At 41.1% G+C, this 17783-nt stretch overlaps 1 protein-coding gene across 18 annotated transcripts in view; it reads right to left on the reverse strand.

Annotated features, from left to right (window-relative positions):
• The window catches only part of Foxp (forkhead box P), a 244442-nt gene that overhangs the window by 80705 nt on the left and 145954 nt on the right, over window positions 1–17783 (reverse strand). For 9 of the 18 annotated variants that reach the window (XM_070667133.1, XM_070667138.1, XM_070667137.1 and 6 more), the window contains one exon: window positions 11234–11368. In XM_070667133.1, the coding sequence (XP_070523234.1) occupies window positions 11234–11368 (135 nt within the window). Of the gene's footprint in view, window positions 1–11233; window positions 11369–12671; window positions 13258–17783 lie in introns of those variants that run through there. The other 9 variants (XR_011546695.1, XM_070667131.1, XM_070667127.1 and 6 more) reach the window with 4 other exon arrangements.

Genomic DNA, 17783 nt, shown 5'->3' on the forward strand with positions numbered 1-17783 from the left:
CTTCGCGCGGTTAAATCGTAGGAAATAAATCGCGCAAAGGAGAAACGACAAGCTTCAAGCGTAAAGAACACTGCGATCGACGAAGCATGTACTCGGCTACTCGTTCCGGGTAGAGAACGTCGACTTGTCGACTCCGATTCTGCAGCTAAGACTCTTCCTTCGTTTTATAATCGAGATTTCTTTTTTTTTTTTTTTTCTAAGACTTTATTATTGAAGTCTCGTCAAGCGGTCGGCGAATAAGATAGGTATATCTCAGTGCGAATCGAGCTTTAGTTACACGCACAGGCAGCACCCGCCGAAATACATTCGCGCCGGCGTGTGCCCGTACACGTTCCTATCCCCGACGAGGAAAGCAGGGATTAGCGCATGCACGTGCGAATTCCTCCCCGGCGTATTAAACGATTCGACGAGTTTTATTTATTCAGGAAATGAAAATCCTAATAGACTTTTGCTCCGTTGTTATAATTTCTTGCCGTCCAACGTATTGACGTACGTACCTTTCGCACGTATCGCCGCGTCGCCGCGCCGACTGATATCAGGTACGTGATCGCGCTAGGTTACGGAATAAACGGCGCAGCGGCAGTTAAATATCGAAATGAATGGATTTTCGCCGGCGCGCGGAAGAGTTGTCCGGCCGCGATAGCGAGAAGAGGAAAAAAAGAAGAACGATTCTTTTTTCCCTTTTTTTTTTACCAATCGATCTTGATACAAGCAAACGTCGCTCGCCTCCATCTCCTCGCGTTCGCGATATACATATATAAATATCGTTGCGCAGTAATAAAAGAGAGCGGATGGCAAATATTTGTATAATCTTGTGATATTATTGATAAACTGCTCTTCGCGCAGAGTTCCCTTTTCGATAATTGTTCGTATCGAATAAAAGAAACTTATTTGTACGGCGCAACGGGGACTTGCACCGTACATAGTGTCGTAGTTTTTAATAAAATTAATTTTTTACAGAACGTGCCGCGCTGTAGATTCTTCTCGTCCGCTTCATGGTAGGAAGGGCTCTCTCAGTCTGGTAGCCGTGGCGCGTTACAAACATACGGTCGTCAGGAAGGAATCAGGTAATTTAATATATGTGGTACCGCTCGCCGATATGTTTCGAAATCGTTTGAAATAGCGGGACGAGGGAAAAAATCCATGAGATAATTACATCAAACGACGCCTATGCGTCCGAACCTCTCGCATACGCATGATGTATATTAGAGCGTATTGTTTAAAAGGGCCGAAGTACAACGCGTGTGCGAGGTCGGTTATCCGGTATAAGAGAGGCGTGGTAAATATTAGGCACCGTCCTGCAGCGTTAAGTGTATAAGGGTGAAATGGACAGATAGGGCGCAGGATCGTGGAGGAGGGGAGGAGAGATACCTTTCGTCCGTAGAACAGCTGAAGGTAGAGACGGAGGCGGCGACCAAATTGAATTTGGGTTCTGGCCTCTGTTTAGATTCCTCGTTGGTTGTTTAGTTTAGAGGAACAAAGAAAACATCTATGTGTTTATTCTAGCCGACGCTTCGCCTCCTCTCACCCTCCCCCCTCCCACCCCTCGACTGTACCCCATCGCGGCTTCGTCGCACCCGTTCTCTTTCTCTTTCTCTCGCTCTCGCTCTTTCTCGTGCGCGCGTGTAGGTCCTACCCTTTCGCGGACACTCTTTCTCTGTCCCTTTTTCTTCATTTACCTTCACCCTGTCGTTTCTTCCTCTCTGACCGACGTACGTACTCTTTCGGCACACGTGCGCTCGCCTCTCGCCCTCTCGCTCTCTTCCTCCAGCGGGGAGCGATAACCCCTTCATCCCTTAAGCGTCTGACACGAGTGCTACGCGGCGTTTTCAATTGTACATCGGCAGATCTCCCTTTCGGTTATTTCGCCAATTGTGCTTACGATCGGTGTAAAATTATTTCAGTAAAATAACTCGCATAGGAAATTCAAAAAGTGTCAAAGAATTAACAGAATTTAACAATTTTATAGCACGACGTTTTTTAAATATAATTTTATGCTATGCAAATTCTAAAAAAAAGGTACGTCAGTACGTTTCTTCAAAGAAAAAAAAAAAAAAAAATTACCCGTTTGTTTAATTATTGATAATTAGAACGCTACAAAAAGATATTTTCTGTTTATATTGTATCTGGATTTCGAAAGAGTTTCCAAAAGCGTTTTCGCGCGGCTTTATCGAAAAAGATTTCAAACCCGTTCGTGAGAAAGCGTTGTCTAAGCGACGCAATTTCCAAAATAAACGATGAACGGCGGCTAGGCAAATAATCATCGCGCGTGCTTTTAATTAAGTTTCACTGTCTGAGAACTGGATATTCTCGGGAAGCTCTCAGTCCGAGACTCCTTTCTTCCAACTTGCGATATGGAGAGACAGATACTCCGGTAACATGCAAAGAGCGATAATCGCAAGGACAGGAAGTGCAGTTTTCAATGAGGAAACGAATTTGTACTGTTCTAACACAATTATCATTATAAAATAATCATACTTCTTTCCTCCGTAGACACTGCACTTAATACCGTAAGATAACTCGGTTGTGAAATATTTCAAATATATTTACAGTTCTGATTAAAAAAACGGAAATGACGTAATAATAACGGGAAAAAAAAACATATTTATGATCATAAATTAGTAAATTTATAACGATAATGAACTTACGCAAATTACTTTTGCGACTAAATTATTAATATATTTACATAATTATAACACTGCCAATTTAAAAAAATTCTTTCGCGAATATCATTCAATTTAAATACGAGAAAATCTAACATTTAGAAGATTTCAATACATAATTAATATCCTTTGTAAAATATTGAATAACCAATCTATCTTCGATAAAAGTAGAATAAGGTTAGACAGCTTCGTAATTTATTAATAATTTTAACCATTTAATAGTAATATAACCAATGTAACTATTTTTGATTAATATATATTTCTTATTGGCAATAATCTAGGTTGTTTAATTAAAAAAAAAAAATTATAGATTACATTATAAAATTTCAAGTAAAAATCAATTTTCGCTATTCCCGCTTAATGTCCAAACAATGAAATATATTTTTTTTATAGTCATTTAATACGAGCGTCTTATCTAATTATCGTAATTTTACGTACGAGATAAAATGGAACATAGATCCAGCTCAATCCTAGAATTGCGCGCGAGTTTCTTTCGAAATTTAGACGAGGAACCAAATCTGGAGTACAGTATTACATATAAATGAAAGCGTCGGAAGTAGAATTTTTCAAAATGGACCTCGAAAGAAATCGGATATTCCGATTCCCACGCCACTGGCGACCAATGACAGGCATGATAAGGTAAAGCGACAGTATGCATGTGGTGGCTGTGATAAAAATGAACAGATGTGAAGATACTATGGGGGAAGGGGCCAAGGTGGCGTGAATCTATCTGTCTATCTTTCCCGTCGAGTCTCCGTTTCCTCCAATACGTTAAATTTGTAAAGCTTAACAGCTTGATCAACAAAACCTAACTAAAGAAATGTATCTTTTTCCTCAACGTGTTGTTACAGGCCTGATTCAAACAACTTTTGAACGAACAAAAATGTATTCTCTTTTTTTACGAAAGACACAAGCATAAAAAAAAAAAATCTGAAATTGAATCTTTAAAATAATGATAAATTTACTTAACGTTTAGTAGTAATTTACAGTTACGCGATAATGATATATTAATGAATTATCAAGCTGAAATATCTCGAAACAATTTTTTTTTTCTTTTTTCATAAATAATAAGAAACGAGAAACCGATTATTTCAGGTGTGCCGTACGGGATATCGTTATAAAATTGTTTTATATTCTATCGAGCACCAATCATGATCGATATTTGTCACGAGTCCAATGATGTAGTTACAATGTGAACGAGAAATGTTTGGTCACGACGCTGACGCGAGTTATTTCAGGTGGGATCTCAGTTTTGTCAACTGACATTAAGCTGATCGCCCGAACTGTGGAAATCACCGCCGATGTCGTCATCGTTGTCTTTGCATTTGATTGCAATAACAATGTTCGTTTACGATATTTATAAAATCAACCGTACCTTCGAACGAAAGACGATTCGTTTCCGGGATAACAATTACCGCCGATCTTTGGAAATAAAAACGCATTGCACCGACGGTAAAATAAATTCGCGGGCAATTATACATATACGACGGTGACGTAAATAATATACTGCGATGTATCACCGAACGTTAGGATGTTCGACAAGTTTCTCCTCGGGTATCACTCAGCGATACGAACTAAACGTGTGAATAATGGAGGGTAATCGCCCTTGCCAGTCTCCGTCGACCTTTGCTCTCTCTCCGAGGTTAGCAAAGTAGGAGACTAGAAGGGTGGGATTTCTAGATTGGATTTAAGTACACAGCCGTGAGGTTTCGACCGGTTAATAATGCAGATAAAACCGAGACTTGGAAGACTACACGAGACGTCGCGCTACAACTGTGGCATTCCTGAGTTTCTGACTTCCATCTTACCGTCGAAATCCGACCTTAACCACGACTATCGTCGTCAGCCGCTCCGGTGCTCCTGGATCTGATTACCAGCTTTGAAAAATTGGTTAATTAATAGAAATTAAATTCACTCTGAAATATATTTCTGTACCGAGCGCGAGAATCTCGTGACATTTCAGCTGTTTATCAGTACCACTAAAACGCAGCATTAATTAAAGAATTATAGAAATTTGAAGAACGTCAATTATCAAACAATATTTGCATAATTTTTAAATTTTTTTTATCGTATATGTTTTTTTTTATTTTATTTTTTTTTTTTTTAGTTAATTAAGTGCAAATTTAGTTTCTTCAATGTGCCTTCTCGAATTCATCTAATGGCCTACAATTCCGACGATTTTCATGGCATTAAGCATTCATATGTATATATAGCTGTATCGGTCGAAAGTAATTTAACGAGATAACCTTCTTCCATCACGAAATAATCGCAGAAGTGCCGTGTTACGCATATTTTCCCACACTAGCCTATCATTATGTTTTCATTAGCGGCGGCTCATTAGATACGCGTATTACGACAAATAACAACAGCTTTTGCTAACTTACCACTTTGTGAAATAACGAGCGCTATAAAGATAATCGTGTCACTTACGGGCAACACACGTTTCATAATAAAAATCGAGGGAGCAAAGAAATAAATATAGCTAAATTAGAAGCTAAAGATCATTATTCTCCAGCTATAACAACCTTCATCATTATCTCTGCATACATATCGTGCCCTGAAAGCAATATCATCTTTTATGCAATAAACGATTAGCTCCACAAATTTTTTTACGAATGTATAAACGTAATTTAAATATTATTCAACACGTCTGTGTTTACAAAGAACATTTCTGAATTCTATTTTTGACTTCGCAATAATAAAAAAAAAAAAAAAAAAAAAAAAGAAAGAAAGAAAAAAAAAACATTAACATGAAGAATTAAGATAAAGAATTAATTAAGACGTATCGTGAATACTCTTTTGGAGAAGACGTTATTAATCGCTTTCGTCAAGCTGAGTCACGCTCGACATACATACTTTAGCGAAGTAACCTGAGGGGGAGGGGGAGGGGGGGGCGAAACAATTCCCACTTCGAGAGTTTCTAGCAGCACCCGGCGCAAACGAGCCTAATCAGACCAGAAGCAAACCAGATCGCTACTCTCGGGGAAAGGAACTTCCATCCCCGACGATGCAAGGCCCCGAGAGGAGAATAAAGGCCACCCAAATCCACCCGTTTCGGTAATTTATTAAAATCCTCGTCGCTCACGTCGTACCGCGGAGTTCTTCAGCGCGCAAGAGCTACCGGGAGAGCGCTCCGATCCGAGACCTTTTATGCCCCGGCCAGCTGGCTCAGCACGACAAAAATTCTTTCAATTACAGAAAAGCGAGCTCTCCTTAACTCCGCCGGCATCGATATTCATAGCGAAGCGTGTTACGTAAAAGTTACGGCTTTCGGGCCGGGAGAGGAGAGGATGCGAGCCGCTTATAGACTGCAAGGGGTAGAGGGAGGGAGGCAGAGAAATGGCAACGGAGGTAAAGCCGGGAAAAGAAGAATTGGTCGGCGAGGGGGAATGCCAAGCTTCCTGATTGGGAAGGACAGCCTATCCGCAATTTGCGATCTATAAAACTCAAGCGGGAGGTGAGAACTCGCTTGTCTTTCATCCATGCTCGTCTCTTTCACTCCCCTACCCGCCGCTCTGTCTTCCTTTTTTTTTTTCTTTTTCTTTTTTAATCCCCGCTCTCACCCTTTCATTCACTCGCCCGTCCCTCGCAACCCCTTTTTGCATTTCAAGGAACGCTGATACTCCCGCTGGAGATCCTTTGGATTCTCCGGGCGTTTGGATATTAACCGGAGATAAACGGAGTGAGGGAATCTAATGAAATATCGACGTCATTCACGGCAAAAGTTTGTTTAATTTCGAAATGCCGTCCACGCGAACGAGCGAGTTATCGAATGCACGGAGAGCGAGCGGGGCATCGCCGCGGCAGTTAGTATTAGAAATAATTCGGAGTTTTTATTCGGGAAAAGGTGAAAGGTAGAGTTTCATTTCATTTCAAATGTCACGCAAACTCGTTCGAGAAATACAATACCTATTATCAGCTCATTATTTCTAACAATACGTCGTGTATATTTATCGTATAAATCGAAAAAAAAAAAAAAGGTTAAACAGCTGCCATTAGCAACTTTTGAAATTCCTTTCGCGTCGTAATTTAAAATTAATCGGCTAAATGCGCCGGGATAAATAAAATTATTTCGATAAATAATTGGTAAACTAAAAAATTCAATGGAAATAACGAGCGGCAAGAAAGAGGCGATATATCGCGTTGGTATATACAGACGAGTTAGAAAATTCCCGGCTCACACGGACGGCACGCACGGACGTAGGTTGTAAAAGAGGATATTGCGTTAATGTGTGTACATATATGACCACACACGCGAAACCTACATTACACACGCGACACCGTACATCTGCTCAGTCGTTGCTTGTGTAAATAAAGATTCGCTTATCGGTAAGCTAGCCTGGCGTATAGCGGGATATTTTGGAAGCCTTCTATATTACTTCTCGTATGCATATTCACATATACGCGCGCGCGTGTGCCTGTGTGCGACGGAATGGGATGACTAAACAGCGACTGGAAGCAATACTTTAATGCTCGCTACTTGGAAAAATAACGCGAACAATTATGCCGCGACAATAATTTAAAGATATTAAATAATAATTTAAGAATTACATTAATTTCTCTATTTAAAAATGGAGATGTAAAAGTTTTATTGTCGCCCCGGTTATTGTCGTTTTTTCGCAACGTCGATTGGCCCTCGGTCTCTCGTTTAATTCGCTTTGTGCCCGTAGGAGTAAAACGACAGTTCGATTTTTTTTTTATTATTTTATAAATTTTAATTACTATTTCCCCGCGTGTAATGTACTCTGTGCTGAATTTAATATACTGCTCGGCCGCGTATAATATGTATACGGAGCTACACTGTGTATCGTTCGACCGCTGAGAAAGGAATGCGAGAGAGCCGTAATGTCAAAGTCGCGAACGGCCGCCCGCGATCTTTTTTATACGTTACAATATCTCGACGAGCTATTTGTACACAGTTTAACGTGTTACAAATGCATTTGTACACCGAAAATTATATTCAACGCGGAGAAAAAAAAAAAAAGAACAAGAGTAAACAACGTGCGCTCTGTATTGAGACTTCTCAGTTTCCGAAAAGTATTGTAAGCTTCGGTACGTGAAAGCCTTCGCGCAATTCTCGGGGTCATTTTACTTTTATTTTAAACGCGGAGGAAGGAAGTGTCGATTGAATCGAACATCAACGAACTTCGGGATCTTACGATTTTATGAAGTTGGCTTGATCGTTTTGGGATCGGAGTTTTGGGTAACCATTGACTTTTGCTGACCGTCCTACGGTTCGACCGCGATTTCCTTACTTCCATTGTGTCACACTCGAAGCAATCTTGATAGACTCGGTAACTTCGTAGAGTCCCAGCTAGCTTTCCAAGTAATGGCTTAGGTTAATGTCGACAATTGTCCCGTTGAGTCAATTATTTGCAATCTCTATGCAGAACTTCAAGGCGATTCTGTAGTTAACTTATTAACGGGGCGGAAAGTTTCAACAGAAGTTACGACTCCACGCCACGCCGAATGAGATATTACATCAATGTAACGAGAATTTTTATCCACGGGAGGTCACCACAGAGACAGGAAATTGATATCCGTTATCATTCTCGTTCTTACCGTTTAGAATTAATAATTCTTTTAGCACTGCCGTAATGAAATTTTGCGGATAACGTCTACATTGCCGTGAGAGTAGTTGAATAAAAACTTAGATCGGACTGAGAGTCGGGAATTTTTATATTTGCGCGATTTATCCAACTACGTCAATAAATCCGAACAATTTAATCTAGCCAAAAAGTCCTGACAATATTTTATTTAATAATATTTCAACATTTTCACGAAAAAATAAACGTTGCAAATATATAAAAAAAAAAAAAAAAAAAAAAAAAAGAGTTACAAAGTCAAAAGTGTATCGAATGTAAATATAAAAATCCCATGTACAGTGGAACAATGCCGTTCGCCGAATAATGCAGTTGTCGCTGCAGTTTGATCAAATATGCGAGCTATCCAAAATGGATTTTTGATTGCGAAAACGAGCGCGAGATACCTACAACGGTGTCTAACAACCTTGTCGAAGTCGTTCCGATACGAGCAGTCGGGAACCAAGTTTGCGTTTAAGCTACGGCCGCGATCGAAGTACCGCGGTCTGACACTGTTTATAATTTAAGAGGTTCTTGAGAGTCGAGAGAGCCGGCTGCGAGGGTTCGGAGTGACGCAGTAGCCTAAGGACGTCGCGAGGGACGTCGTTCTATTGCGGTTACGAGTGCAAGGAGATCGGTAGGCAGGAGAAGACGGCGAGAAGGACAAAGTCGAAGTGTCGAGGTGTCTACGTGCCTTGCCATTGAGATTCTGATATCTCCGTTACTTCGTTACGAGAAAATGTAATTCCCCTGGCACTTTCACGTGTTTCAATTCGTTAATGTGTTATGCATGTGGTTATTAAGAATAGTCACTTCGGTTCCCTTCGTATTAAATAAAGCTAAAGATAATGTACATTTATATAAAATTATTCTTGAATAAATAATGAGTGGTTTTATTTCTAAAGATATATAATTAAATATATCATTTAAGAAAAAGAAAAAAAAAAACCCTTAACTTATTTAGCTATTTATCTTAAAATCGAGCTTATTTCTTTAAAACCGAAGTAATTGAAAATGGATAGAAAAATACAATAAAAAAAACAAAAAAAAAATTTGAACGTCGTTAAAAGAAGTGATCGCATACTAAGTAATTATATTTGTATTGGTTTAATATAATATTAGAAATTCAGAATCTCTTAACAACGATAATACTTTTTCGGTTTGACCTGGACGTAATAAAATGTCGCGACCTGTATTCATTTTGATATATCTCAGCTAAACTCGGCAAGATTAATACGGTACATGCATTTTAATATTAGCTCGATAGTCGATCCTTCGGATGGGGAAACACGATTTTACTCCTTGGGTCATCAGGAATAGGAAAACCGAAAATAAAACTCGATAAACGGTTTCGTATTACGCGGGTCCCTTGGTATTAAACCTGCTTATTCACATTTATAATTAATTATCGCGGCTAATATCGGACGCATATAAGGTTTTCTTTTTGCTCCTCGAGGTATATTAAGATTTAAAGCATTTGGGGGGGAAAAAAAAAAAAAGTACAAAGGTGCATAAATATTCTTGATCTACGCTAGCTAGAAGGAGCAAAGGTGGTCTCTCGCGAATTGATTCGCCAGACGATTCGCGAGGCGCATAACGTCATATAGGTGCGCATACGTCGCGAGTCGTATTATGCTTTCCGCGGAAACGAAACTGTGGAAAAGAACCGCTTTAAGGGCCATAAAACATTTGTTTCCGCCGCCGCCGGGCTCGCCGGGGCGGTATATTGCGTTCGTCCGCGAGCGCGTGGGATTTTGAATTGAATTTGAAATCAGGGGGCCCGATTTTATGGCAGCCGGGTGTCAAATGTCGAAGTGTCGCGCGCCCGGCTTATCGCGAGAAAAACCCCCGGGATCCTGGGACGAAAGCTCCAAGGGCGTTATCGGTTTGCACCCGCGGGTCGCGATACAGGATGCGGAGGACCGTTCAATTCCGTTTTTCGATTTGGACTCGGCGTGGAAAAAAAAAGCACAAAAGTGGAAGCGTAAAAGGGCGAGAAGGTCACTGTTTCGTTTTATTAGCCGGACTTCATCTCGGCGATTTCATCACTCAACCCGATCGCGTCATATACTTATAGCTCGGAAGCTCGAAGCTATTTCTTTCCTACTTGTTGCAGATGTTTCGCGCAAGATCCCGAGTCTCTCTTATTACTATTAGCGATATTTGTCGCGGATATTTTTAATTTTTGCTCTCGTGTGCCTACGAAGAGAACATGTACGTAATATAAATATAAAAATAATCTAATGATATTTTTTTAAATATATTCCGCGCGATAATACGCGAGCCACCCACTAACGCCAAATGTTATAAACAAAAAGAAAGAAAAAAAAAAGAATGTGATATTGTTGGCGCAGATTAGCGTCTTGAATCTTATCGCGTATAAACAGCTGCGGTTATATTTAGTGATATTATATGAACGTTATCACATTTCGTCATCATTTGATAAAAGAGGTTGTTTCATTGTTCAAAATAGCACAAATTTAATCTGGTCAGGTCGTCCCAAACAAATAACTATTTTTTTTTTCGTACATGTCTGTGACCAGTAAATATTTTCTCTTCCCTGCTACAAGAATTTCCAAATATAACACTTTCTCACTCTTTCTCTTTCTTTCTTTCTCTTACTCACTCTCTTATTCCATAGAATAACATTTCGGTATTCGATTTATATTTTTGTCGATATAAATCGGCCATAATATTTCTTAATAAAAGTGAATGTATATGTAATATTTCATTATTCATAAATAAAAAGAAAAAAAAAAACAAAAGCAAGCAGAAAGAAAAAAAGTGGAGGAGAAAATCAATTTTAGAATAAAATTATTTACAGCCAGTATGTTGGATGACATCTGTGTTGATTTTAGATTAAAAGAATTCGTCAATCGTTGCTTAGTTCTGTAATGTTCAAGACGCGATTGCATCACGAGAGCAATAAAAAAATAAATATTACACGCGATGATAAATCGAGATTGTTTTCAGAGATTAATTTCTTACCTGATCGTTGTCTTGTTGATCTTGGCCGTAAGTGGAAGTATCACCATTAGGGGTAGTGGCGGCGGAGGGTCGCTGTGACGTTGACAAGTTGATCGCGCCGTCTCCGTCTGTATCATGATCCATTATGCCATCGTCCTGAAATCACGATCATCATTACGTTAGTTACACTCTCGCACGTTGATCTCGTTTATTATAAAAGAGATACGCTTGCAAAGAATACGAATCTCGTCAAGAGATACAATTCATTAAAAAAAAAAAAATTAAAATAAAATAAAATAATAACTATAATAAAAAATAACGCATAAATTACACGCAAATATAAATTTAGCACGGAATTTCTAGACACGCGCAAGTACTCCGGTGAGAGATAACAAAAGTGTAAGAGATTCTCAGAAAGTGCTGCAGAACAAATACACGAATACTCGATGCAACGTGTATTTTAAGAATATTTGATACCGAAATGTGGTAATCGTGATGAAATCTCGAAACTCGCACTTCCATCCGATATTGCGCTCGCGTGAGCGACCGGATTTCTGGATCGAAGTCTGACGCACGTGATTCCACCTACCCGACGCAAGAGAAACAATGTTACGCGGTTACGAAAAAGCTAATAATACATACTTTCCCGGAAATGCTAATGTAACATCGTGCTAAGGCTCTGTTAAATTCACGCCAAGGCTCTGCTTCTCGTCATAAGCAATGGATAATATACAATACCTACATAGTATCGCGATCGTAAATATTTCGGAGCATCGAGCGAATGATAATTCCTGGCTACGTATAAATGATTCGCTTTTATCACAATACGCGTGCATGAGGTAGGCTAAGCGGCTTGTATATTGACGTAAGCTTGAAGTAGAAAATTATACAATAAGTTGCGTACGCGAACGTGTGTGCGGAGCGTGCGCGCGTGTATTATGAACAGCTATATTTCCCACAAAGTAAAAAAAAAAAAAGAAATAAAAAAAAAGCTTTCTAATAAAGAAATAAATTAATCTCACGGGCCGTATTACGTTCGCACTTGCGGAAAATAAATTCTAAATTATATATAAATAATTATTAGCGTATTAATTAATTCGGGACATATTGGTTACGTAATATATACTCTTTGACAACGCGTCTTACCGGCGGGCTAAATCGGAAAGCGTTATTTTCCCACTCTCTCGGGAAAGAAATAATTACGCGCGCGAAATGCAACCCATTAATTAAACTATCGGCCAGCTATTACGAATTCCACGGCTAGAAGAGACGCTCCGAAGAGTATTTCGTAAAATGATAATATATGCATCCTATAATTAATGCCCACTTCGCATCGTCGATTATTCACGACGACAGTCGCGATTAAGATTACGTCACGCCTAAAGTCACTTAAGACGATCGTTTAATTAATTCTTAATTAATGTTTCGCGCCGCCAAAGATTTAATCAAAATTCTTTACATCTGTTTCGACCTGCTGTTGGGCGCGCTGCAGTCCATGGGAATTAACGGCGGCACCCTCTCCGGCGAGAAAATCTCGCGGCGGTCGCAGAACGGCGACACAGTTACAAAAGCGCTTCACCCGGCGAGCGGCATTTCCGGTCACGAAAGCGGAACGACGTGGCGCGTACGCGGGTCGCAAACACTCCGCGCCTACGTCCACTGTAAACATCCGGTGTGCACACGCGGAAACCTAACGGCGACAGGAGTCGCCACTCCGGGATTGCGCCTGACGAAAGGCGCCGGCTATACACGTTTCTCGCACTGCATCCAGAAAGCGGAACTTTGAATCTCCTCCGCGAAACTCCAGTCACTCGCGGCGGCAAGGGAACGGGAGGGAGAAAGAGCGCGAGGACGAGGGGGGTAAGAAAAGCGCACCCCTTACAAACAGCGCGCGACGGACAGCAACGGCGAAGAACAAAAGGAGCGAAACGTGGAATAAAAATTAGCGAAAAGGATTTGAAAAGAGAAAAAAAAAAAATGGGAGAGGCAGGAGAAGTGCGTCGGATTCGCGCGGAAGACGAAAGCCAACGTTAGCACGCCGACCGAGTAGACCGAGGACTAAACACTAAAAGCGGCACAGGCATACCAAGCAGCTCGACCGGCGGGGGCGGCGGGGCTGTTGCTTATTGTGTAAATATAAACAAATATAGTTGAAACCAACCAACAGGCCTGCTTTCAGCTCTCCCACCCCTCGTGCCCCCGCTGCCGCAGTCCTCCGCTCAATGTGTGTACCCTACCTTCTTCTCCGCGCCTCCATACTTCTCCCCGTATTCCCGCTTAGTCCCCTCTACGCGGCACATCCAAAGACTTTCTCCCCTCGTCCCGCTTAGACACCCACCCTTCAACGCGTCCCTGACCCCGCCGCCGCCAGACTACATCATACGCGGCACGTCGTGGTCTGACTCGCCTTACCATATGTTCATTTCTCCTTCTTACTCTCATTCTCTGTTCATGTCCCTATTTCTTCTCTTTCTCTTTTCCTCCTTCTCTCTCTCGCTCTCCTCTTCTATATCCGCGCATCTCACATCGCCGACTCGTCACACACTGTCGCCGAAGTCGGTAGATTACGTGCCAGCGGGGCCCTAAGAGATCTTCGAGGTTCCTCTTTTCTTTTTTTTTTTTTTTTCTTTTTTTTTCTTTTTTTTTTTGTGGGACGCTTCTATGGATTGTAGAGAAAGGAAACGGTCGAAGTGCGTCTTTCTCGGATATTTTTGACGTGCGTGTTGTGGGAATAGCTATGATTATTCCGAACTAGAGTTAACGTGCCAAAGTCCTATCATCAATCAATTGGTAAGCGAACGAACAGAAATATAAAGTTTTCCTCGCAGTTTTAAGTACGAAAATTTCAACACTTTTGCATAAGACTGCTGTATGGCGTCGCGAAATGTTGTTAAAAAATTCTGTCTGATTTATTAGAAACATAAAAAAAAAAAAATAATTAAAATATAAATAATACTTTTAAGATATTTTTTATGCACATATAACGAGTGCTAAAATTTCATCTTTTCAAGATTTTTTTTTCGTTTATTTTATTTCTTTTTATGAAAGTAAATATTATACGAGTTTTGATCGACAGTCTTTTCGAAGCTGGTCAGTTGTCGTATCTTACAAAAAGGTGCGAGGTCGAAAATCAGCAGTCGTCAACCATCGGAAAAAAGAAAAAGGATTTTTCCTCCGAGTACCTTTAAGTGGCTCGCGTACAGACAGCTTTTAACAACACAATCTTTATGTATAAACGACGCATCATGCGCGTCATTGAAGACTAACCCTCTTTACGCACTTCACGATAAGCACCTTACAGCTTTACTCCGCGATTCGCGAAAAGAAACGAAGTGGACGGTACAGGTATGGAAATCCTATTCTTTAGTTAGCTGAGTATATACGTACGAGAGGCGGTACACACGAGCGATAAATACGCGTGTACACACGTGTTGCCTGACGCAACTTGAACCACCGGCTTCGAGTTTGTACAGGCAAGCCGGAAATGGGGGGACAAAATGTTCCTCGAAATGACGTGTGTCCTTAAATATTCCTTTCACTCGTTGCCTCGGCTACTCGACAATTACACGATGTAGAGCAATACTGCAATTCTTTGCCTACGTTCTCTCTCTGTCTCTCTTTGTGAGACTCCTCCAAAAAAAAAAAAAAAAAAAAAAGATACTCAAATTAAGAATTATTACAACACTAGTTTCGCGTTCGGATTTATTATTATGCGGCGATTCTAGGCTGGAGATGAAATTATAATAACGTCAATCTGTGTTATACTAATAATGCGTGACGCAATATTTAAATATATTTTTACTTATATGATAAAAGAAAAAGAAAAAAAAAGAACAGCGGCAAATATGTAAGTTAGATCACTCGAAAATCCCCAAAAAACTAAATTGAACGTTCTAACGCCATTAAACTTATTAATATTTCGCTGTGAAACTTAATAGAGACCTGTTTTACGGAACACTTGAATAAATAACACAAAGCCGAAGTCGAAGTCGGGACGACTAACCTGCATAAATTCCCGTCGAAAATCCGGACGGGCGGCGTAACGCGAGTTTCCCATCGCATTTTCCGCGGCGGTGCCTCCCGCTGCCTTCGACTCGCACGTTCTGCGCGCGCGGGGTTTTAGAGAGCGCCCGCGTAATATAAAAATAAATTCTGCAAAAATTCTAGGCGGATGGTTAACGGCGCAAACGGATATAGCCGGTATTATACGCCTCGGTACATAAAATTCTTATTAAGCGGGCCGTAGAAGGGTAGCTTTAACAACGTAAGCGCCGCACAGCCCGCGCCTTTAATCCACGGGTCGCGGCATCGCGGCGAAGGAAGTTCCGCGAGTGACTTTACTGGATTCCCCGCGATACTGCGCCGGACTATCAGCAGCGTTCGAAGCGATTCACAATTTCAGTCGTCTATTGTCGAAGATGCAGGGCCTGCCCTTATAGTGGCAAACGCGAAGGGGAACCGAGTCCCACCGTCGGTCCTATGACAACAAAACTGGAGGCAAAAATAGACGCAGCCGGCTCAGTCAGCTTATATACGTCGTATATGTACTAAATATGTATTTATTAAGTAAACAACGATGGGTCTAGGTTCTCCGGGTACGCCTCGTTTCCTATTTCAATGTGGATAATGCGTCTGGGAATTTTGAAGGCCTGCTTGCGCCACTGCTCACAGGCGTGGTTGTAGATCATATTTCGAACACAAGGTGTGAATGCATGCTTCCACGAGCTTAAAAAAAGAAAAAAGAAAGAAAAAAAAAAAATAAAAAAAAATTTACGTACACACTTACTGCGGCGGAAACGATAAAAGGGTTGCATGGGAACGGAATAAAGTATCCCAAGTTAAATAATGTTCTTAACTTTTCTTACACGTTTCATTTTGAACACGGAGTAATTGGCGGATATTTAAATTTTAATGAAGATATAATATATAATTTATTTAGATCGTATATATCGCCAATTTAAATTTTATTCGATGAATAAAAAAGAAAAGAAAAAAAAAAAAAAAAAGAAAAGAAATACAGAGAAGATAACATTTAACGGAGAATAATGCTGCAACTCGTTATTAAGCATCGTAAAAGAGGAAAATGATATACGAAGCGACCGATTTACCAATCCAGTCATAAAGGAGGATAATCGCGGAGAGTCGAAGCAAGAAGAGATAACGAGACCTCATATATCCCCATCAAACCGGAAAGGGCGACAAGGCAAACGTGCGTCTTCCCACGTGCTTACGGCCGTTTGAAGTCCTTTCGGCATATATACGCGTACGCACACACGGCCGTCGAGGGTCCGGTTCGTCCCTACTAAATAATAAACGAGAGGATTTACCCCCGTCAGGTTCGCGCGACGGTACATAAAAATACTTGAATCTGAGAAATTAGCGAGGTAACGGGCTGTCGTCCGTTGTAGGTGGCGTAAGAGAGAGAGACGAGGGTGCGAAGCGAAACCGAGGAGAGAGCGGTGAAAGAGGAGACGTTGAAAAAGAGAGAAACGTGGAAGGGGTCGGCCAACGGAGGCGTTTCGGTCTCCGTGCGGAGTGGCCAGGAAAAAAGGGTACCTAAAAGGGTTGAATTAATGTCGCGATAAATATATGATTTAAGGTGGAAACGTTTGCAACTCCGGCTAATTTTTTATCTCAGAACCGCGGCCGTTCGCCGCGCTGCGAGGGGTTTTTACCCTAGAAAAGCAAGCGCGCGACGATCTATCCACGGCGCTGGCCGGGATGGAGACAAGGGCGAAAGAGGGCCGGGTAGGAAGAAGAGAGGCGGTCGAGAGGAGGGCCTCGGATCCACCACGCTTATTTCTTTTTTCGGGTAATTTACTGCCGGCGAGAATTTGAGCGGACGCGCGCTTTTTAATAGTTCTCGCGCGCCACTCTCGGAGGACCGGTCGTGCTTCTCCACCCCCTCGTCCCGCCGCGTATCTCGACACCGTTGCGAATTTTCCCCCCCGCGCGCATAGGCTCGTATTGGTTTTTCCGCTCTGCGATTATTCCGCTTTGTTCCTCGTTCCCGTATCGGAAGGACAGCGAGGAGACGTCGCTCGCGGCGATTACGATGAAAATTACGAGACTATAAAGCGAGCATCTACCACGCACTTTATGTCGCACGAGTTGAAACGACGAATTTTACTACAGATTACTCATCGCTTTTTTTTTTTTACTTTCCTTTTTGTTTTTTTTTTACGTCGTTTAACTTCGAGAACGGCGCTAAGTCCATGGAGGCGCAGTCAATCAGCGTTGAAACGTTTATTTTATGAGCTCATAATGCGCTTGTCACGGTTTTGTCGCGCATACAAATATTACGAAGCACGTAACAATCATTCGACGGAGGGCAAAAGTCATATTGCAAAACTGGCTTTTTCCTTCATTCCTTCGTTCACTGAAAAAAGATTATGCATTCATCTATCAATAAATTCTAAGAAAATGAAAATTTCCTGTCTTCGTCTGGCAAACTTCGTTTGTTTTCCGCCCCGGGGCAATTAATATTTATGCTGCGCGTCGAGAATAAAAATAGCTGCCTCGTTCTATTATTCAGCTCAGACTAATAGATTACAGCTATTGGAACTTATAA

The sequence above is a fragment of the Cardiocondyla obscurior genome, linkage group LG15 (genome assembly GCF_019399895.1).
Source record: "Cardiocondyla obscurior isolate alpha-2009 linkage group LG15, Cobs3.1, whole genome shotgun sequence".
NCBI classification, from domain to species: domain Eukaryota; kingdom Metazoa; phylum Arthropoda; class Insecta; order Hymenoptera; family Formicidae; genus Cardiocondyla; species Cardiocondyla obscurior.